Genomic DNA, 23868 nt, shown 5'->3' with positions numbered 1-23868 from the left:
GTGTTACCAGGCAACGGCGAAACACTTAACCCTGTGTGTGCTGCTGGTGCCCCCGCGAGGCGTCCATCACAGCGGAGTGCATGGTTATAACAGCGGGGTGGTGAAGACCCCCGGGCTGTGTGCATTATCTATATAGGACACCGATCACATCTACTCCTGGGATCACGAGCGGCGCGGCGGGGGGCCATGGCGTGGGCACTGACGATTTAAAGGGGAAGTCGGCACAGCTGTGAGAGTGGTGGTCTCTCATTGCCAGGAAAATGGCGCAATGTGGGCGACCCAACGCTCCGGTAATATAGCGCCCATCGAGAAGTCACAGCCATTGTGGCCTATGGGGGAAAAAAAAACCGAAAAACTACGGATATGTCACTAAAATTACGATTTTCCGTAAACCCAATCTGGATCCCTGACATGATGGCGACAAAAGTCGATGCCGCTGTGAGATGGAAACTAAGCACCAACTCCTGATCATAACCCTCATCATTTACCGTGAGGTCCAGGACTGTGTGTCCCATCCTTGAGGTCACCCCTGTGACGTACACCCATCATCCTACTCTGCTTATCCTTCGACCTTCAGCAAACCTTGACAAGGCCTTGAGCGTTAACCGCTTCTCTGCCGGTGCCTCCCAGCACGAAGACGTCACACAATTCTGATAAAGGCATTATATTACACCTCAGCCCACTACTCCCATCATCCGGCCTTCAGGACGTTCCCCATGGTGCACTCACCATCTAGCCTTAATGCACTGCACCCCCCCCCCCCCCCCCGACTGCAGCCGCCCCTTGTAGTGATCAGCTTCCATGTATAATGTATGAGGGGGGGGGGGGGGGGGGAGGGGCCGGGTTCTATAGAATCCATTTCTTCTGCTGGAAGAGAGATCACATACAGCGGATCATGACCTCACGTGTGCCCATGTAATGGGGGTCTGTAGATGACACTGATATGGGGGGGATCTGTGCAGGACACACTGTTATGGGGGGGGGTCTGTGCAGGACGCACTGATATGGGGGGGATCTGTGCAGGACGCACTGATATGGGGGGGGGATCTGTGCAGGACGCACTGATATGGGGGGGGGATCTGTGCAGGACGCACTGATATGGGGGGGGGGGGATCTGTGCAGGACGCACTGATATGGGGGGGGGGGATCTGTGCAGGACGCACTGATATGGGGGGGGGGGGGATCTGTGCAGGACGCACTGATATGGGGGGGGGATCTGTGCAGGACGCACTGATATGGGGGGGGGGATCTGTGCAGGACGCACTGATAGGGGGGGGGGGGGGGATCTGTGCAGGACGCCACTGATATGGGGGGGATCTGTGCAGGACGCACTGATATGGGGGGGGGGGGATCCTGTGCAGGACGCACTGATATGGGGGGGGATCTGTGCCGGACGCACTGATATGGGGGGGATCTGTGCAGACGCACTGAATTGGGGGGGGGGGGGGGGGATCTGTGCAGGACGCACTGATATGGGGGGGGGGATCTGTGCAGGACGCACTGATATGGGGGGGGGGGGATCTGTGCAGGACGCACTGATATGGGGGGGGGGGGGGATCTGTGCAGACGCACTGATATGGGGGGGGGGGGATCTGTGCAGGACGCACTGATATGGGGGGGGATCTGTGCAGGACGCACTGATATGGGGGGGGATCTGTGCAGGACGCACTGATATGGGGGGGGATCTGTGCAGGACGCACTGATATGGGGGGGGGGATCTGTGCAGGACGCACTGATATGGGGGGGGATCTGTGCAGGACGCACTGATATGGGGGGGATCTGTGCAGGAGCATGATATGGGGGGGGATCTGTGCAGGGACGCACTGATATGGGGGGGGATCTGTGCAGGACGCACTGATATGGGGGGGGATCTGTGCAGGACGCACTGATATGGGGGGGGATCTGTGCAGGACGCACTGATATGGGGGGGGATCTGTGCAGGACGCACTGATATGGGGGGGGATCTGTGCAGGACGCACTGATATGGGGGGGGATCTGTGCAGGACGCACTGATATGGGGGGATCTGTGCAGGACGCACTGATATGGGGGGGATCTGTGCAGGACGCACTGATATGGGGGGGATCTGTGCAGGACGCACTGATATGGGGGGGATCTGTGCAGGACGCACTGATATGGGGGGGGGGATCTGTGCCGGACGCACTGATATGGGGGGGGGGATCTGTGCCGGACGCACTGATATGGGGGGGGGATCTGTGCCGGACGCACTGATATGGGGGGGGGGGGATCTGTGCCGGACGCACTGATATGGGGGGGGGGGGGATCTGTGCAGGACGCACTGATATGGGGGGGGGGGGATCTGTGCAGGACGCACTGATATGGGGGGGGGGGGGATCTGTGCAGGACGCACTGATATGGGGGGGGGGGGATCTGTGCCGGACGCACTGATATGGGGGGGGGATCTGTGCAGGACGCACTGATATGGGGGGGGGATCTGTGCAGGACGCACTGATATGGGGGGGGGGGGATCTGTGCCGGACGCACTGATATGGGGGGGGGGATCTGTGCCGGACGCACTGATATGGGGGGGGGGGATCTGTGCAGGACGCACTGATATGGGGGGGGGGGGGGGATCTGTGCAGGACGCACTGATATGGGGGGGGGATCTGTGCAGGACGCACTGATATGGGGGGGGGGGGATCTGTGCAGGACGCACTGATATGGGGGGGGGGGGATCTGTGCAGGACGCACTGATATGGGGGGATCTGTGCAGGACGCACTGATATGGGGGGGATCTGTGCAGGACGCACTGATATGGGGGGGATCTGTGCAGGACGCACTGATATGGGGGGGATCTGTGCAGGACGCACTGATATGGGGGGGATCTGTGCAGGACGCACTGATATGGGGGGGATCTGTGCAGGACGCACTGATATGGGGGGGATCTGTGCAGGACGCACTGATATGGGGGGGATCTGTGCAGGACGCACTGATATGGGGGGGATCTGTGCAGGACGCACTGATATGGGGGGGATCTGTGCAGGACGCACTGATATGGGGGGATCTGTGCAGGACGCACTGATATGGGGGGATCTGTGCAGGACGCACTGATATGGGGGGATCTGTGCAGGACGCACTGATATGGGGGGGATCTGTGGCAGGACGCACTGATATGGGGGGGGGATCTGTGGATATTGGTATCAGGGCATTGTAGTACCAAATGTTGGGGGTTGTAGTATCACTTCTCTGGTATTCCTGGGCGCTGGACGTACAGTATTGTGTAAAGGTTTTAGGCAGGTGTGGAAAATGCACCAAAGTAAGAAAACTTCCAGAATAGAAATGTTGTTTATTTTTTATAAATTAAATAAAAGAGAAATCTAAAGCGAAGGAATATTTGCTGTTACCGCCCTTCGCCCCCAGCATCAGCTCCTCGAGGTACACGCACTCACACACGGTTCTCTAACCCTGGGTTCACACCTGAGCGTTTTACAGCGCGTTCAAACGCGCTGTAAAACGCTCAAGACATGAAATCCAATGCTTCCCTATGGGAAGGGTTCACACCTGGGCGTTTTACAGCGCGTACGAACGCGCTGTAAAACGCCCGACGCTCAAACAAGTACTTGAGCTTCTTTGGGGCGTTTTGACGCGCGTTTGTGGCCATAGGACACTGCAGTCAATGACACAAACGCGCGTCAAACGCGCGTTTACTATTACAAAAAACGCGCATAAGAACGCGCGACAAAAACGCGCGTAAAACGCGCGTTTGAGAGACGCTCAGGTGTGAACCCAGGGTAAGGAACTTGGCAGGGAGGATTTTTTTAAGGGAACCAAGCACAAATCTTCTGTGGATGTAGGCAGCAGTGTAGATGGTGGAGAGCGGTATAATAATGGGGTCTGCAGGCAGCAGTGTAGATGGCGGAGAGCGGTACAATAATGGGGGTCTGCAGGCAGCAGTGTAGATGGCGGAGAGCGGTACAATAATGGGGGTCTGCAGGCAGCAGTGTAGATGGCGGAGAGCGGTACAATAATGGGGGTCTGCAGGCAGCAGTGTAGATGGCGGAGAGCGGTACAATAATGGGGGTCTGCAGCAGCAGTGTAGATGGCGGAGAGCGGTACAATAATGGGGGTCTGCAGGCAGCAGTGTAGATGGCGGAGAGCGGTACAATAATGGGGGTCTGCAGGCAGCAGTGTAGATGGCGGAGAGCGGTACAATAATGGGGGTCTGCAGGCAGCAGTGTAGATGGCGGAGAGCGGTACAATAATGAGGGTCTGCAGGCAGCAGTGTAGATGGCGGAGAGCGGTACAATAATGAGGGTCTGCAGGCAGCAGTGAAGATGGCGGAGAGCGGTACAATAATGGGGGTCTGCAGGCAGCAGTGTGATGGCGACAGCGGTATAATAATGGGGTCTGCAGGCAGCAGTGTAGATGGCGGAGAGCGGTACAATAATGGGGGTCTGCAGGCAGCAGTGTAGATGGCGGAGAGCGGTACAATAATGGGGGTCTGCAGGCAGCAGTGTAGATGGCGGAGAGCGGTACAATAATGGGGGTCTGCAGGCAGCAGTGTAGATGGCGGAGAGCGGTACAATAATGGGGGTCTGCAGGCAGCAGTGTAGATGGCGGAGAGCGGTACAATAATGGGGGTCTGCAGGCAGCAGTGTAGATGGCGGAGAGCGGTACAATAATGGGGGTCTGCAGGCAGCAGTGTAGATGGCGGAGAGCGGTACAATAATGGGGGTCTGCAGGCAGCAGTGTAGATGGCGGAGAGCGGTACAATAATGGGGGTCTGCAGGCAGCAGTGTAGATGGCGGAGAGCGGTACAATAATGGGGGTCTGCAGGCAGCAGTGTAGATGGCGGAGAGCAGTACAATAATGGGGGTCTGCAGGCAGCAGTGTAGATGGCGGAGAGCGGTACAATAATGGGGGTCTGCAGGCAGCAGTGTAGATGGTGGAGAGCGGTACAATAATGGGGGTCTGCAGGCAGCAGTGTAGATGGCGGAGAGCGGTACAATAATGGGGGTCTGCAGGCAGCAGTGTAGATGGTGGAGAGCGGTACAATAATGGGGGTCTGCAGGCAGCAGTGTAGATGGTGGAGGGCTGATGCCATATACAGGTGTATAGATATAGATGATGCTGGAGGCACAGGGCGGTCACGCAGCCTTCTTACTGTGCAGCATTGTTTCCCCACCGGCCTATAATACGTACATTATATACGGCGCGGTCAGACCCAGTGACAGGTCTCTTTAGCAAACCTCTGTAATCACTGCATAAATCCCGCTCCAGCGCACACTGACGAGTCCTGAGACAGCAACGGGCAGAAAGGCGCCGGGGGAGAGGACTCATCAGGGGCAGCATAAAACTGCTGACAGATTCCCTTTAAGAGACAAGATGGTGGCGGCTACAGGAGCAGTCAGACAGCGCTCTACACATAGGCTGATGAGAAGTGCTGTGCTGGGTGACAGCGCCGGTGGCGGCCATACTGATGTGGGAGGGTCAGCTCCACATTGCGCTGACTCTACATTCCTGTCACTGACAGCAGGACACGTTACACGACAGCGAACCGGTCCGTCCAGTCAGACTGCGGGTGTGTAACGTATAGCAGTACTACGTCATCGGGGGATGCAGAGCGCTGTATCTAAGCCTAGTGTGATAGTGTATGCTCAGCCGCTGTGTATCTCATCCGATAATGCGTGATACTGTCTGCTGAGCCGTGTATCTAATCCTCTCCTGTGTGATACTGTCTGCTGAGCTGTGTATCTAATCCTATCCTGTGTGATACTGACTGCTGAGCTGTGTATCTAATCCTATCCTGTGTGATACTGACTGCTGAGCTGTGTATCTAATCCTATGTGATACTGTCTGCTGAGCTGTGTATCTAATCTATCCTGTGTGATACTGTCTGCTGAGCTGTGTATCTAATCCTATCCTGTGTGATACTGTCTGCTGAGCTGTGTATCTAATCCTATCCTGTGTGATACTGTCTGCTGAGCCGTGTATCTAATCCTATCCTGTGTGATACTGTCTGCTGAGCTGTGTATCTAATCCTCTCCTGTGTGATACTGTCTGCTGAGCTGTGTATCTAATCCTATCCTGTGTGATACTGCCTGCTGAGCTGTGTATCTAATCCTGTCCTGTGTGATACTGTCTGCTGATCTGTGTATCTAATCCTCTCCTGTGTGATACTGTCTGCTGATCTGTGTATCTAATCCTATCCTGTGTGATACTGTCTGCTGGGCTGTGTATCTAATCCTATCCTGTGTGATACCGTCTGCTGAGCTGTGTATCTAATCCTGCAGTGTGATACATCCAGTGACTACTACATCTGTGATGAGCAGTAGTGCACCCTGGGACTTGTAGTCCCTCCAGGCTCTGCACTCCTGACTCTTGCAGTGTAATCCCCATGTGACGAGCCGCTCTTCTCTCCGCAGGCGCCGCTTCTCAGAAAAGCAAGATGATTATTTTCCAAACATTTGAAGGAAAGCCTCCCACACAGGTTCCTTCTGATCCAAAAATACGTTATCCCAGAGCAGCTGCTCCTGGCGAGAGGCCGCTGGTCTGACGGGTGTTCTGCTCCACACTGCCGTCACCCGGGACAATGCAACCATAGAAACCGCCAAGAGAGCGCCCTGCACCTCCTCCATCACCCCAACCAGACACTCACCTTAAAGGGGACCCTACCATAAAATATACACCCCCTCAAGAATGGAAAGAAAACTTGGGAATGTTGTGTAAGCCCCTCCTCCGGGTTCTGTCAGCGGCCCCCTCCTCCGGGTTCTGTCAGCGGCCCCCTCCTCCGGGTTCTGTCAGCGGCCCCCTCCTCCGGGTTCTGTCAGCGGCCCCCTCCTCCTGGATCTGTCAGCGGCCCCCTCCTCCTGGATCTGTCAGCGGCCCCCTCCTCCTGGATCTGTCAGCGGCCCCCTCCTCCGGGTTCTGTCAGCGGCCCCCTCCTCCGGGTTCTGTCAGCGGCCCCCTCCTCCGGGTTCTGTCAGCGGCCCCTTCCTCCGGGATCTGTCAGCAGCCCCCTCCTCCGGGATCTGTCAGCGGCCCCCTCCTCCAGGTTCTGTCAGCGGCCCCCTCCTCCAGGATCTGTCAGCGGCCCCCTCCTCCAGGATCTGTCAGCGGCCCCCTCCTCCAGGATCTGTCAGCGGCCCCCTCCTCCAGGATCTGTCAGCGGCCCCCTCCTCCAGGATCTGTCAGCGGCCCCCTCCTCCAGGATCTGTCAGCGGCCCCCTCCTCCAGGATCTGTCAGCGGCCCCCTCCTCCGGGATCTGTCAGCGGCCCCCTCCTCCGGGATCTGTCAGCGGCCCCCTCCTCCGGGATCTGTCAGCGGCCCCTTCCTCCGGGATCTGTCAGCGGCCCCCTCCTCCGGGTTCTGTCAGCGGCCCCCTCCTCCGGGATCTGTCAGCGGCCCCCTCCTCCGGGTTCTGTCAGCGGCCCCCTCCTCCGGGTTCTGTCAGCGGCCCCCTCCTCCGGGTTCTGTCAGCGGCCCCCTCCTCCGGGATCTGTCAGCGGCCCCCTCCTCCGGGATCTGTCAGCGGCCCCCTCCTCCGGGATCTGTCAGCGGCCCCCTCCTCCGGGATCTGTCAGCAGCCCCCTCCTCCGGGATCTGTCAGCAGCCCCCTCCTCCGGGATCTGTCAGCGGCCCCCTCCTCCGGGACCTGTCAGCGGCCCCCTCCTCCGGGACCTGTCAGCGGCCCCTTCCTCCGGGACCTGTCAGCGGCCCCTTCCTCCGGGACCTGTCAGCGGCCCCATCCTCCGGGATCTGTCAGCGGCCCCATCCTCCGGGATCTGTCAGCGGCCCCCTCCTCCGGGATCTGTCAGCGGCCCCCTCCTCCGGGATCTGTCAGCGGCCCCCTCCTCCGGGATCTGTCAGCGGCCCCCTCCTCCGGGATCTGTCAGCGGCCCCCTCCTCCGGGATCTGTCAGCGGCCCCCTCCTCCGGGATCTGTCAGCAGCCCCCTCCTCCGGGATCTGTCAGCAGCCCCCTCCTCCGGGATCTGTCAGCAGCCCCCTCCTCCGGGATCTGTCAGCAGCCCCCTCCTCCGGGATCTGTCAGCAGCCCCCTCCTCCGGGATCTGTCAGCAGCCCCCTCCTCCGGGATCTGTCAGCAGCCCCCTCCTCCGGGATCTGTCAGCAGCCCCCTCCTCCGGGATCTGTCAGCAGCCCCCTCCTCCGGGATCTGTCAGCAGCCCCCTCCTCCGGGATCTGTCAGCAGCCCCCTCCTCCGGGACCTGTCAGCAGCCCCTTCCTCCGGGACCTGTCAGCAGCCCCCTCCTCCAGGTTCTGTCAGCAGCCCCCTCCTCCAGGTTCTGTCAGCAGCCCCCTCCTCCAGGATCCGTCAGCAGCCCCCTCCTCCAGGATCTGTCAGCAGCCCCCTCCTCCAGGATCCGTCAGCAGCCCCCTCCTCCAGGATCCGTCAGCAGCCCCCTCCTCCAGGATCCGTCAGCAGCCCCCTCCTCCAGGATCCGCAATCACTAGGAGAAATAAAATGGCCGCCGTCCTACCAGCATGCACAGAACCTGTCCTAACCACACAGGAGGACAAGCTACTTCACAACACTGAGCTAAAGAGCTGCCTCATCCTCCTCTCTGCTCTGTGGGAATGGAAATGATGAGGAGACATGAAGTACAGAGAGGAGGGTGGGGGTAATGAGCAGCAGCTCTGGTATGCAGCCTGTCCTGTCCGTCCTCTCTGTCCAGAGATTCGGCTAAAGTCCTTATCAGCTGTATTCAGGAACATAATCCCTGACAAGCAGAGAGGAGGATGAGGCAGCTCTTTAGCTCAGTGTTGTGAAGTAACTTGTCCTCCTCTAGGATCAGGACGGGTTCTGTGTGTAATAATAGGACGGCAGCCATTTTGCTTCTCCTAATGATTGCTCCCCGACACAACGAGCCATTATAACTAATGAAAGGGATTTGGAAATATATTTATTATAAGGTAATATTTAAGTACTTTCATTTTCTTAATTCCTGGAGAACCCTATAATATGGCTCCAGAAGGCATCGCTACGCAGTAACTGCTCTCGGGTGCCTTAGACATATGTCAGCTGATTTTTACTCTAGCTCAGCCGCAGTGTTTATTGGGGTCTGGGGTCGTCCGCTATCCACCTCCTGCCTCATCACAGGCTGCTGTGTCCACCCCATATGTTGTCTTTTCGAGTTTGTCTTCTGCTCGCTCTCCCCCATGCTTTACACTGCATCTCTGCTGTGTATTATCACAAGCTCAGCAGGAGTCGGTACGGAATTGATGCATCTATCTCTCACACAGTGTCATAAATCAGCAACTCCAGCCTCGTAATGTGGTGTAAGAAACCCCATCATCCCCCGGGACATGTTCCTTGTGTAAGACGGAAGAATGCTCTGCAGGATCCGGGGACGTCTCAGGCAGCAGGAATATTAAACATTTCATAAAGGAGAACCGGGAACTGGGGAAGAGCCGCACGGCTCACCAGGTCACATCATGGAGCGAGCTGCCCAGGAGCACCTGCCCCGTGGCCATATGTGCAGGGCAATCTCTGGCTGCTGGGGTGGCATGTCCATGTAGGTGGCATGTCATTCAGCCAGTTGTGGGTGACGGTGGCCATGAAGTCCTCGGCCTGATCCCAGCAAAGACACTTCAATCCACTTACCATCAGCCAATCTCACCCCTGATGACCCATAGAACCCATGTCCAGCAATGTCAAGCAGCACTAGTAATACATGGAGCAGCCCCCATACACCAGGTGTAAGGCTAAGTCCTAATAGTTCACCATTAATATAGGGGACATTCCTTAGGCCGAGCTCTAGTAGTCCAACACTAATAAATGGTCCAGTTCTTAGGCCAAGCTCTTGAAGTTCAGTACTAATACATGGACCATCCTACATTTCAGTAGTCCACTATTAATGGATCAGACCTTGGTCCAGTCCTTAGGCCAAGCTCTAATAGTCCAACACTAATTAACGGTCCAGTCTTTAGACTAAGCTCCAGTAGTCCACCACTAATACTTGGTCCAGTCTTTAGGCCAAGCTCTAATAGTCCAACACTAATAAACGGTCCAGTCTTTAGACTAAGCTCCAGTAGTCCACCACTAATACATGGTCCAGTCCTTAGTCAAAGCTCTAATAGTGCACCACCAGTACACTAACCAGTCCTTAGGCCAGGCTCTTGAAGTCCAGTACTAATAGATGGACCATCCCACATTTTAGTAGTCCACTATTAATGGATCAAACCTTAGGCCAAGCTCTAGTAGTCCAACACTAATAAATGGTCCAGTCTTTAGGTCAAGCTCTAGTAGTCCAACACCAGTCCTTAGGTCAAGCTTTGTACTTCCCCAACTAAGATGTGGTCCAGTCCTTAGGCCCAGCTCTAACAGTCCAATACTAATACAGGATCAGTTCTAAAGCCAAGCTCCAGTAGTCCACCACTAATAAATGGTCCAGTTCTTAGGCCAAGCTCTTGAAGTCCAGTACTAATAGAGGGACCATCCCACATTTTAGTAGTCCACTATTAATGGATCAGACCTTAGGCCAAGCTCTAATAGTCCAACACTAATAAACTGTCCAGTCTTTAGACCAAGCTCCAGTAGGCCAACACTAATAAATGGTCCAGTCTTTGGACCAAGCTCCAGTGGTCCACCGCTCATACATGGTTGAGTCCTTAGTCAAAGCTCTAATAGTGCACCACCAGTACACTAACCAGTCCTTAGGCCAGGCTCTTGAAGTCCAGTACTAATAGATGGACCATCCCACATTTTGGTAGTCCACTATTAATGGATCAAACCTTAGGCCAAGCTCTAGTAGTCCAACACTAATAAATGGTCCAGTCTTTAGGTCAAGCTCTAGTAGTCCAACACCAGTCCTTAGGTCAAGCTTTGTACTCCACCACTAAGATGTGGTCCAGTCCTTAAGCCCAGCTCTAACAGTCCAATACTAATACAGGATCAGTTTTTAAGCCAAGCTCCAGTAGTCTACCACTAATACATGGTCTAGTCCTTAGGCCAAGCTCTAATAGTCCAACACTAATAAACGGTACAGTCTTTAGACCAAGCTCTAATAGTGCACCACCAGTACACTAACCAGTCCTCAGGCCAGACTCTAGCTGTTAACCCTGAATGCATAGTGAAGTCCTTAGGCCAAGCTCTAGATGTGAAGCATGGACCAGTCTTTAGGTCTAGCACATACAGACCTGTCCTGGACCTGCCTCCTGTGCCATCACTATGCAGTTGGCAATCTCAGGGGGTGGAAGAGAAGTTATTGGAAAGTTCCTCTAGTTACAGAACCGGTTTGTCTTGATGCCACCCGCCGGCTCGGCCAGAACACACAGGAAACGCACTTGCCGAGCACTTTCTCCAAACACGGCAAGTGGTGAGTCAGAGCAGAGTCACTGGGAACATGCAGCAAACCTGAACAGGTGAACTGGGCTTAACTCCTTGCTGCACTACTTAATATAACAATCACCCCACTTCCTCATAGATTGTAAGCTCTTGTGAGCAGGGCCCTCACCCCTATTGTTTCAATTGCATATTAGCCAGTTACATCCACCCTCTGAACCGTAAGAGCGCTGCGGAATATGGCGGCACTATTTATTATTCCTGGGCCACCAGTATCCCATCATCACTGGTTACCCCAGTGCAGTCAGGCTGATTACTGGTATTTAAAGGGACAGTAAGAAATCACTCCTGTCGGCAGAAGAGACTGGGGGTCATTTACAAAGACCGGATTTTTATGCTGGTGGAGGGTTCACTCAAGTTTTGTTTTGCAGTCCATACGCCTGTTCTCAGGAGTAAATGTTGCTGGGGCTGTGTCCCATCCCCACCGATCCCAAGTGTCAAGGATGGCGTAAAAATGCCTGTGCAACAAAATATTGTCGCATGAGCATTTAAAAGTCATAAAAAGGGTGTAAAAATGTTTACAAATGACCCCCACTGGCGGGCTGAGCGCACTGGAAGCGGCGCGGAGCCTGCGGCATTTCTTCCTGACGTCTCTATATGACTGCGCACGTTCCTCTCCCAGTAAATTGCATCCGGCCAGCGCTCTAAGTGGTTTTATATAACAGAGAAATCACCGGAGCTGAACTTGTGATCGCCTCAGACCCGCCAGTGACCCTGTGCCGCTGGGCCTCACGGCCGCCTACGGGCGCTGTGCACTCGCAGCTGCCCCCCCACAGGGCACGTTAACCACGCGCTGATGGCAGCGGCTGCTGAGGAGCTTCCATGGTTCAGATGCAACGTCCGTCATGCGGCGGTGAGCTGGAGGTTTCTGACAGTCATCGTACGTCACTTCCACACCATGAAGAGGATACGCGAGCATGGCGGGAAGGATGATGGGTGGAGTAATTCTGCTGCTGGCGCGCTGCGCCTCCATGTCACTGCTTCTGGGGGTGTAGCGTATGGTGCATGACACAAGATATACAGGGCATGTGCCAGCTGCGGTGCCAGCTCATGAGCAAGTGTATAATAATAGGGACAGCCGATGCCAATCACCCACATAGAGCGCCGCCCCAGAAGTCAATGACACATTTTACAGATATCATACATATACACACATACTGATACCTTACTAATACATACATCATATGATATATATATATATATATATATATATCAGTATTATGTTAGTGTGTATGCATCAGTATGATATGTGTGTGTATATATTATATATATATATATATATATACACACATACACACACACACACTGATACAAATACACATATATACACACACAGCATACTGATACCTACACACATACATTTCATACTGATGTCTTACTAATATATATATATATATATATATATATATATATATATATACACACACACACACCTATCATACTGATGCATACACATATACACACACTAACATAATAGTAATACCTGTATATATATATATATATATATATATATATATATATATATATATATATACACATATATATATATATATACACACACACACACACACACACCGGGGCCCCCAGACTCTTCTCAGATGGACTCCCCCACCAGGACACATATATACACACGGGGCCCCCAGACTCTTCTCAGATGGACTCCCCCCACCAGGACACATATATATATATATATACACCGGGGCCCCCAGACTCTTCTCAGATGGACTCACCTACCAGGACACATATATATATATATATACACCGGGGCCCCCAGACTCTTCTCAGATGGACTCCCCCACCAGGACACATATATACACACGGGGCCCCCAGACTCTTCTCAGATGGACTCCCCCACCAGGACACATATATACACACGGGGCCCCCAGACTCTTCTCAGATGGACTCCCCCCACCAGGACACATATATATATATATACACCGGGGCCCCCAGACTCTTCTCAGATGGACTCCCCCCACCAGGACACATATATATATATATATACACCGGGGCCCCCAGACTCTTCTCAGATGGACTCACCCACCAGGACACATATATATATATATACACCGGGGCCCCCAGACTCTTCTCAGATGGACTCCCCCCACCAGGACACATATATATATATATATACACCGGGGCCCCCAGACTCTTCTCAGATGGACTCACCCACCAGGACACATATATATATATACACCGGGGCCCCCAGACTCTTCTCAGATGGACTCACCCACCAGGACACTTAGTAACAGCAGGTGCCAATAGATGGAAGTGGATACAATGTAACAGCAGGAGTCGGAGCCGTCAGATACAATGTAACACACAAGGGACAGGCACTAAAAGGTCCATCCGATACAATGTAACAGCACAACTGGACACATTGCACTACTGGGGATGAGAAGCCAGTGCCCTGACACACTGTAGCGGCAGGGTGCTGTGCTCACCTTGATCTTGTGCAGCGCCCTCTCCTCCTCCAGGACCTGCACCCACACGGTGATCCCGGACTTGTTATAGGTCAGGGTCCACCCAGCCTCGGAGTGACAGTCCGTCCTGAAGTTCTGGAAGTCCTGGTCGTCGGGGATCTGCACGCTGTCCCTGGACATGGTGCCGGTGATGGAGCTGCTGGCGGCCGCTCACGGAGTCCTCACGGGTCTGGGGCTCTGCTCAGGCTGCTCATCCATATGGCACAGCTCGGGGCAGGGGATCCGGCTCTTCTGGACCAGCAGGTGCAGCAGGAGGACCTGCAGATACCCTGGAGAGACAGCGATGTAAGCCTCTATTTCTATGTACACGGAGTGCCCCCTCCCACATAATGCACCCCCGTCACATCTGGCGGCCTCTGGGTCCTACTGCCGGCTTCTCTCCTCTACAGCACTAGAGTCCTGGGCAGCAGAGCTTACACTTTATCCGCTCAGGCTCTGTATCGACCACTGGATAATCATCGCCATTACTAGATCCAGGAATCTGGGGCGATAGGCTTTAAAGGGCAATAACCACAAGGATCGATTTATTATTTTTACAGTTTTCACAGACTCTGATTGCTGTCAGTGAATAGAAACATCACATCTGATGATCCATTTTGATCTAGTCCTGCTCATGGACAGAGATGAACCCACCATCAGGACGGGGGTTGTAGTCTCTGAATGTCAGCTATGTAATCTTCTTTCAATGACAGCAAGCAGATATAGGAGTAAGGGGCTGAAGCACATAGCAGATTAGAAAACTGCAGAAATGTTGCCGTACAAAGGGTTAAGGTCGCTGGCGGACACGTACCCCGAGAGATGGCGCGTGTCGATGATACATTTGGCGCAGGTTACACATTTTTAGCCCTTTTTGCACAAAACTGTCAAGATAAGGAGAAAAAGTGTCAAAAACACAATAAGGCCTCATGCACACGACCATTGTGCGCATCCGCGGCCGTTGTTCCTCTTCCGTCTTTTTCCGTGGACCCATTGACTTTCAATAGGTCCATGGAAAAATCGGAAAAAGCTCCGTTTGGCATCCGCGTCCGTGATTTCCAGTCCGTGAAAAAAATATGACCTGTCCTATTTTTTTCACGGACAACGGTTCACGGACCCATTCAAGTCAATGGGTCTGTGAAAAATTACGGCTGCACACAAGATTGTCATCCGCGTCCGTGATCCGTGTCCGTGATCCACGTCCGTTTTTTCCTATCATTTCAAAGGCAAACTTGGCTTAGATTTTATTTTCATTTTTCATGTCCGTGGATCCTCCAAAAATCAAGGAAGACCTACGAAAAAAAAACGCACACAGATCATGGAACAACGGAAACCGTTTTTGCGGACCGCAAAAAAAAAGTCTGTGTGCATGAGGCCTAAGTAAGTTGCTTATCTGCTTCTGGGAAAGCTGGGTGACAAACAATATGGCCTCCATTACGGTCCCTGCAGGGGTATGAAGGGTACGACCGCCACCCTGTATATCCAGATACACTCGCCTTTCAGGATCCCAGGAAAGCTGAGTGATGGCCGCCATATAAAGACTGCCTATTATATGTTGCTATAGCTCTTGGGGATTTGGTGGTGAGTGGAGGATGAGAGATCGGGACGTTATACAGTCGGAGCTGAGGGGCCATCATGGGGGTAGTAGTTTGTATTTAGTGGCTGACATCAGGGGAGAGCGGTTCCCACAATCCAGGGTCACGTTTTCTAGCAGGGACCCGAAAAAATGTAAAGGGACCCGAGGCCATTTGTGGGGCGCGTGCGCAGTGTCATGTCCTGCTATAACACAGGGATTATCTGCTGCATCACCGGCCTCTGTGGTATGTGGGCCAACTGGTCACACCACCCTGCCCAGGACAAACACCCCCATCATTTTCCGCAGTCAGAGGTGACCAAGAGCCTGGTTTCTGGTAACCCTGCTGCTAGTGACCAAGTGCCTACTCCCTGATGACCAACTGGGCAAGAGTCCAGGTCCTGAGGGATCAGGTATCCAGGAAAAGGATTCAGCCCATAATATAAGAGATAAAGGCCTCGGTCGCTGACCTAGCGAGTAAGAGCTCTGTTGACTAAATGAGTATGTATCCATTTCCAGCAATGGAGTGGGCAAAAAGTCCACTCCATGGTGACCAAATGGGCAAATGTATGGTACTGGTCTGTAAAGATCAAGTAGGTCCATGTTCAGGTCCTGGTGGTGACCAACTGTGCAAATTTTTGAAGAGTTCAATCACTTGTGACCTGATGGGTAAGAGCTCTGGTGACTAAATAGGCATTTACCCGTTTTCTAGCAATCAAGTGGCAAATTGTCCAATTCTTGGTGACTAAATGAGCGAGAGCGCTGGTCGTCACTGACCGCTGGGCAAACATCTAGCCTAGTCCAGGATAGCCAAATGGACACGTGTTTGGACCCCGGTGACCAAATGACCAGTGTCAGGTGACCAAGTGGTCAAATGTTTGGAGACTAGTGACCAACTGGGAAAGTTTCCATATCCCAGCAATCATTTTGGCAAATGTCCAGTGACTGGTGACCAAATCTAGTCTGGACTTTGCTGACCAAATGGCCAAGTTATCCGACCCCTTGTGAACCAGTGGTTAAATGTCGGACCAAGTCAGCAAATCTGAGGTTATTTGTGATCAAGTGATCAGTGACACAACGGGCAGCGCCACCTGACTGGGAATACTGGCCGCAGGGGACACACCAGCTGCATCACCACCAGGGATCGCATCAAACTGGGAACTGTGGACCAGAACGGGTTAATGCATATGGAGCGGGCCTGTACGCCCCAGAGTACCCACCAATCCAATCTCCGTCTCCATGAGCGATCAGTACAGGGAGGGGGCAGCGCCCGGCGTATAGGTGTCCACATCCCAGCACCCCTCCCCCGCAGAGGTGACCTTATAATATCATCACCCATGATGCACCTGACTACTCTGCAGATCTGACCGTCGGGAGTCTAGGAAAGCTGGGTGCAGCGTAAGGGAATATCCTGTGGCCCCTAAGCTGGCACCGCTTCCCAGAATCCCCTTTTCTCTTCTTGTGTCAGTTTTCACTGCAGTTCTGGTATTTTGTTCGTGAAGTGTTATAAACCCTGCCCAGAAGCAATGCTTATCTGCAGCCCTGACCTATAGAATATCCCTTTAAGGAATGTGCCTGCACCCGGCCGCTCTAATCTCAGCTTAAACAAGTAAAACCTGCGCGGCGGCCGGCAGGATGAAACCTAATCACGAGCTGGGATTGGCGATAAGGGACCGGTTGGACGGCGGAGTCCACGTCAGTCCTGCTGTGGTCACCTGTCCTCAGAGCGGGCGTGAAGACTTATCGCATCAGCGGAGCGCCAAACTGCTGGGACTAGTCCTTAACCCCCTGTGTGCTGCATGCAGAGGCCTGCGTTATGCCCTGACCCGGAGCAGAAGAAGAAGAGGCATCTTCTAGGAAAGGGTCTTAATATGAGAGACGTCATGAATCAACCTCGACCCCAGCCAAGCTGCACTGTCTACTGGAGTCTGTGGTAGTCTAAACTCCACCTCCTGTATCATCAGCACTTCTAACTCCAACTCTGTCCTCCATGCTTTACACTGCAGATCTGCTCTATTAAAGGGGTTGTGCAGGAATGGGGAGGGGGAAGCAAAGAGGAGTTACCTGCACCCTACTCCTCCAGGTCTGGGGTGTTCCTCTGGGCTCACTGGATGTCAACATCTGGGTTGAAATTGCCGCGGCCAATCTCTGGCCATGGCGGAACCCGCTACAAATTGTCACATGACGCAAGGGCATCCAGTCTCCGCTACGGCCACTGATTGGCTGTGGCGATGTCAAACCAGAAGCTGACATCCAGGGACCCAGCGGAGAAGGAGCTTTACAGGTCCGGTCATTTGGGGGAGCAAAATCCCCCCCCCCCCATTCTTGTGCAACCCCTTTAAGATACAGCTGTAAACAGTCACTACCACTACATCTACACTGTCTGCACCAGAACCAAGCCCAGTACATGTATACAGCACCAGAACCAAGCCCAGTACATGTATACAGCCCCAGAACCAAGCCCAGTACATGTATACAGCACCAGAACCAAGCCCAGTACATGTATACAGCACCAGGACCAAGCCCAGTACATGTATACAGCCCCAGAACCAAGCCCAGTACATGTATACAGCCCCAGAACCAAGCCCAGCACATGTATACAGCCCCAGAACCAAGCCCAGTACATGTATACAGCCCCAGAACCAAGCTCAGTACATAAATACAGCATCAGAACCAAGCTCAGTACATATATACAGCACCAGGACCAAGCCCAGTACATGTATACAGCCCCAGAACCAAGCTCAGTACATAAATACAGCATCAGAACCAAGCCCAGTACATGTATACAGCACCAGGACCAAGCCCAGTACATGTATACAGCCCCAGAACCAAGCCCAGTACATGTATACAGCCCCAGAACCAAGCCCAGTACATGTATACAGCCCCAGAACCAAGCCCAGTACATGTATACAGCCCCAGAACCAAGCCCAGTACATGTATACAGCCCCAGAACCAAGCTCAGTACATGTATACAGCACCAGAACCAAGCCCAGTACATGTATACAGCCCCAGAACCAAGCTCAGTACATGTATACAGCCCCAGAACCAAGCCCAGTACATGTATACAGCCCCAGAACCAAGCCCAGTACATGTATACAGCCCCAGAACCAAGCCCAGTACATGTATACAGCCCCAGAACCAAGCCCAGTACATGTATACAGCCCCAGAACCAAGCTCAGTACATACAGGTCCTTCTAAAAAAATTAGCATATTGTGATAAAGTTCATTATTTTCTGTAATGTGCTGATAAACATTAGACTTTCATATATTTTAGATTCATTACACACAACTGAAGTAGTTCAAGCCTTTTATTGCTTTAATATTGATGATTTTGGCTACAGCTCATGAAAACCCAAATTTCCTATCTAAAAAAATTTGCATATCATGAAAAGGTTCTCTAAACGAGCTATTAACCTAATCATCTGAATCAACTAATTAACTCTAAACACCTGCAAAAGATTCCTGAGGCTTTTACAAACTCCCAGCCTGGTTCATTACTCCAAACCGCAATCATGGGTAAGACTGCCGACCTGACTGCTGTCCAGAAGGCCATCACTGACACCCTCAAGCAAGAGGGTAAGACACGGAAAGACATGTCTGAAGGAATAGGCTGTTCCCAGAGTGCTGTATCAAGGCCCCTCAGTGGGAAGTCTGTGGGGAGGAAAAAGTGTGGCAGAAAACGCTGCACAACGAGAAGAGGTGACCGGACCCTGAGGAAGATTGTGGAGAAGGACCGATTCCAGACCTTGGGGGACCTGCGGAAGCAGTGGACGGAGTCTGGAGTAGAAACATCCAGAGCCCCCGTGTACAGGCGCGTGCAGGAAATGGGCTACAGGTGCCGCATTCCCCAGAAACAGCGGCAGAAGCGCCTGACCTGGGCTACAGAGAAGCAGCACTGGACTGTTGCATGTCATTCGGAAATCAAGGTGCCAGAGTCTGGAGGAGACTGGGGAGAGGGAAATGCCAAAATGCCTGAAGTCCAGTGTCAAGTCCCCACAGTCAGTGATGGTCTGGGGCGCCATGTCAGCTGCTGGTGTTGGTCCACTGTGTTTTATCAAGGGCAGGGGCAATGCAGCCGCTATCAGGGGATTGTGGAGCACTTCATGCTTCCATCTGCTGAAAAGCTTTATGGAGATGAAGATGTCATTTTTCAGCACGACCTGGCACCTGCTCACAGCGCCAACACCACTGGTAACTGGTTTACTGACCATGGCATTACTGGGCTCAATTGGCCTGCCAACTCTCCTGACCTGAACCCCATAGAGAATCTGTGGGATATTGGGAAGAGAAAGGTGAGAGACGCAAGACCCAACACTCTGGATGAGCTTAAGGCCACTATCGAAGCCTCCTGGGCCTCCATAACGCCTCAGCAGTGCCACAGGCTGATTGCCTCCATGCCATGCCGCATTGAAGCCTCCTGGGCCTCCATAACACCTCAGCAGTGCCACAGGCTGATTGCCTCCATGCCACGCCGCATTGAAGCCTCCTGGGCCTCCATAACACCTCAGCAGTGCCACAGGCTGATTGCCTCCATGCCACGCCGCATTGCAGCCTCCTGGGCCTCCATAACACCTCAGCAGTGCCACAGGCTGATTGCCTCCATGCCACGCCGCATTGAAGCCTCCTGGGCCTCCATAACACCTCAGCAGTGCCACAGGCTGATTGCCTCCATGCCACGCCGCATTGAAGCCTCCTGGGCCTCCATAACACCTCAGCAGTGCCACAGGCTGATTGCCTCCATGCCACGCCGCATTGAAGCCTCCTGGGCCTCCATAACACCTCAGCAGTGCCACAGGCTGATTGCCTCCATGCCACGCCGCATTGAAGCATCCTGGGCCTCCATAACACCTCAGCAGTGCCACAGGCTGATTGCCTCCATGCCACGCCGCATTGAAGCATCCTGGGCCTCCATAACACCTCAGCAGTGCCACAGGCTGATTGCCTCCATGCCACGCCGCAGTGAAGCCTCCTGGGCCTCCATAACGCCTCAGCAGTGCCACAGGCTGATTGCCTCCATGCCACGCCGCAGTGAAGCCTCCTGGGCCTCCATAACGCCTCAGCAGTGCCACAGGCTGATTGCCTCCATGCCACGCCGCAGTGAAGCCTCCTGGGCCTCCATAACGCCTCAGCAGTGCCACAGGCTGATTGCCTCCATGCCACGCCGCTATCGAAGCATCCTGGGCCTCCATAACACCTCAGCAGTGCCACAGGCTGATTGCCTCCATGCCACGCCGCATTGAAGCCTCCTGGGCCTCCATAACACCTCAGCAGGGCCACAGGCTGATTGCCTCCATGCCACGCCGCATTGAAGCAGTCATTTCTGCAAAAGGATTCCCGACCAAGTATTGAGGGCAGAACTGAACATAATTATTTGAAGGTTGACTTTTTTTGTATTAAAAACACTTTTCTTTTATTGGTCGGATGAAATATGAAATTTTTTTAGATAGGAATTTGGGTTTTCATGAGCTGTGGCCAAAATCATCAATATTAAAACAATAAAAGGCTTGAACTACTTCAGTTGTGTGTAATGAATCTAAAATATATGAAAGTCTAATGTTTATCAGCACATTACAGAAAATAATGAACTTTATCACAATATGCTAATTTTTTTAGAAGGACCTGTACATACAGCACCAGAACCAGATTCATCTAATATATAAAGCGGAGTGTATGTCCGCTAAAGGAATCCGCACCGTCACATCTAACAATCACACATATTTGGCGCACAGATACGTCAGGTGTCCGGGAACGTACTGTTCCTGAGATATTCCCAAAAAAATGCAAATATGGCACATCATATGACCTACATTAGCCAATAGAAGCCTGCAGGACTTTCTCTTCCTATCCCAACTGCCATACACACGGTCACATGACCCTTATCAGCCAATAGGAGCTCGCAGGCCCTTAGTCTCCACACACATTTTTTCTCCAGGTTTCCATAACAACCCAGCCATTTTTGTTCACTGCTGTAGGTCAGCTTTAATGGGGCAGGGCGCTGTGGATGACACTGTTAAGGGGGCAGGCTGCTGTGGAGGTCACAGTTATGGGGACGATCCGCTATGGAGGTCAGCGTTAAGGGGCAGATTTCTGTAGAGGCCACTGTTAAGGGGTCAGGTGTTGTGGAGGTCACATTTTAAGGGAACGGAGCTCTGAGGAGGTCACTTAAGGGGGCGGATTATTGTGGAAATCACTTAACGAGACGGGGTGTTATGGAGGTCACAAATAAAGGGCCGGCCGCTGTGAAGGTCACTGTTAAAGGGACTGTAACCTATGGTCAGTGTTAAGGGACGGGTGCTCTGGAACTCACTATTAAAGGGGCAGTCGCTGCGGAGGTCTCTGTTAAGGGGCCGGGAATGATGGAGGTCAGTTTAGGGGACTGTAACCTATGGTTAGTGATAAGGGTGGGGGCTATAGAGGTCACTGTTAAGGGGGGTGGGGTGCTATGGAACTCACTGTTAAAGGGGCAGGCTGCTGTGAAGGTCAAACTTAAGGGGGTGGGCTGCTGTGGAGGTCTCATTTTAAAAGGCAGGGCACTAAGACAATGTAAGGGAAAATTTTTGAATGTAGCTCTGGATGTGACTGTTGTTTAAGACATTATGTAACAGAATTGTGATTGCAGCTCTGGATGTAACTGGTTTACAAAATATGCTGTGAGTGCAGTACTGTGAATGTCGCCGAGGCCTAGTTATAGGGGATGCAACTAGCCCCGAAGCCTGAGGGGCCCCATATGGCAGTGTCCCCAACTCCGGTCCTCAGGGCCCACCTGCTGGTCATGGTTTGAGAATATCCCACAGAATGAGTACCTGAGGTAAGTCCTGATGCGCTGACACTAATCCCATCACCTGCTCAATACTAAGAACATCCTGAAAACATGGCCGGCAGGTGGGACCTGAGGAGCGGAGATGTGGACCACTGCCATTCAGGAAGTCACCAGTATAATAGACGCCACATATACGTAGGCGTCCCAGTACAGATGTTGCACTGGGCCCCGGATCTTCCAGTTCCGGCTCTGGCTGCTGCTGGAGATTATCTGTGTATTACAGGTCTGTGTCACCGGAGTCCTATAGATTATTAGGGTTAGTTATTACAGGCGGAATAAGGAATGTGGGAACGTCGCCTCGCGCTCCATTGATGTCCTGTTTGCTCAGGGCGAGGGCTCCTGCTGCAACATCCGGCTGCCAGGAACCTACCTGAGCCGGCCCCGCAGACCACCTGTCCATCACAAAGGCCCGACTCTATCAGGACAGCTCCGCAGCAAACCCCTGTCGTCATGTACAACCCCAATTCCAAAACATTTGGCCTCTCACATCCCTAATCCCCCCCCCCCCCCCATCATCCATCTGTATCCACCGCACCCCCTGCACTCAGGAAACCTGCAGACATCAGCCGCACGCGGCTCCCAGAGCTATATCTAATGGACACTTACCTTCTCCTCATAGAGTGTAAGCTCTTGTGTCTCCCCCATCTCCTCATAGACTGTAAGCTCTTGTATCTTCTCTATCTCCTCATAGATTGTCAGCTCTTGTGTCTCCTCTATCTCCTCATAGACTGTAAGCTCTTGTGTCTCCTCTATCTCCTCATAGACTGTAAGCTCTTGTGTCTCCTCTATCTCCTCATAGACTGTAAGCTCTTGTGTCTCCCCTATCTCCTCATAGACTGTAAGCTCTTGTGTCTCCCCTATCTCCTCATAGACTGTAAGCTCTTGTGTCTCCTCTATCTCCTCATAGATTGTAAGCTCTTGTATCTCCTCTATCTCCTCATAGATTGTAAGCTCTTGTGTCTCCCCTATCTCCTCATAGACTGTAAGCTCTTGTATCTCCTCTATCTCCTCATAGATTGTCAGCTCTTGTGTCTCCTCTATCTCCTCATAGATTGTAAGCTCTTGTGTCTCCCCTATCTCCTCATAGACTGTAACCTCTTGTGTCTCCCCTATCTCCTCATAGACTGTAAGCTCTTGTATCTCCTCTATCTCTTCATAGATTGTCAGCTCTTGTGTCTCCCCTATCTCCTCATAGACTGTAAGCTCTTGTGTCTCCTCTATCTCCTCATAGATTGTAAGCTCTTGTGTCTCCCCTATCTCCTCATAGACTGTAAGCTCTTGTGTCTCCTCTATCTCCTCATAGACTGTAAGCTCTTGTGTCTCCCCTATCTCCTCATAGATTGTCAGCTCTTGTGTCTCCTCTATCTCCTCATAGAGTGTAAGCTCTTGTGTCTCCCCTATCTCCTCATAGACTGTAAGCTCTTGTATCTCCTCTATCTCCTCATAGATTGTCAGCTCTTGTGTCTCCCCTATCTCCTCATAGATTGTAAGCTCTTGTGTCTCCCCTATCTCCTCATAGACTGTAAGCTCTTGTGTCTCCTCTATCTCCTCATAGACTGTAAGCTCTTGTGTCTCCCCTATCTCCTCATAGAGTGTAAGCTCTTGTGTCTCCTCTATCTCCTCATAGATTGTAAGCTCTTGTGTCTCCCCTATCTCCTCATAGACTGTAAGCTCTTGTGTCTCCCCTATCTCCTCA

General features: G+C 52.7%; 1 protein-coding gene across 1 annotated transcript in view; it reads right to left on the bottom strand.

Annotated features, from left to right (window-relative positions):
• Positions 1-14122, bottom strand: part of STARD10 (StAR related lipid transfer domain containing 10) — a 35805-nt gene extending 21683 nt beyond the window's left edge. The window contains exon 1 of the mRNA XM_044286131.1: positions 13765-14122. Coding sequence (XP_044142066.1) covers positions 13765-13923 — 159 coding nt within the window. The 5' untranslated portion in view covers positions 13924-14122. The remainder of the gene's footprint in view (positions 1-13764) is intronic.
• Positions 14123-23868: the final 9746 nt, after the last annotated feature.

Source organism: Bufo gargarizans, chromosome 3 (assembly GCF_014858855.1).
Source record: "Bufo gargarizans isolate SCDJY-AF-19 chromosome 3, ASM1485885v1, whole genome shotgun sequence".
Taxonomy (NCBI): domain Eukaryota; kingdom Metazoa; phylum Chordata; class Amphibia; order Anura; family Bufonidae; genus Bufo; species Bufo gargarizans.
Note: the sequence above shows the minus strand (reverse complement) of the source record. Positions and strands in the feature narration are given on the sequence as shown.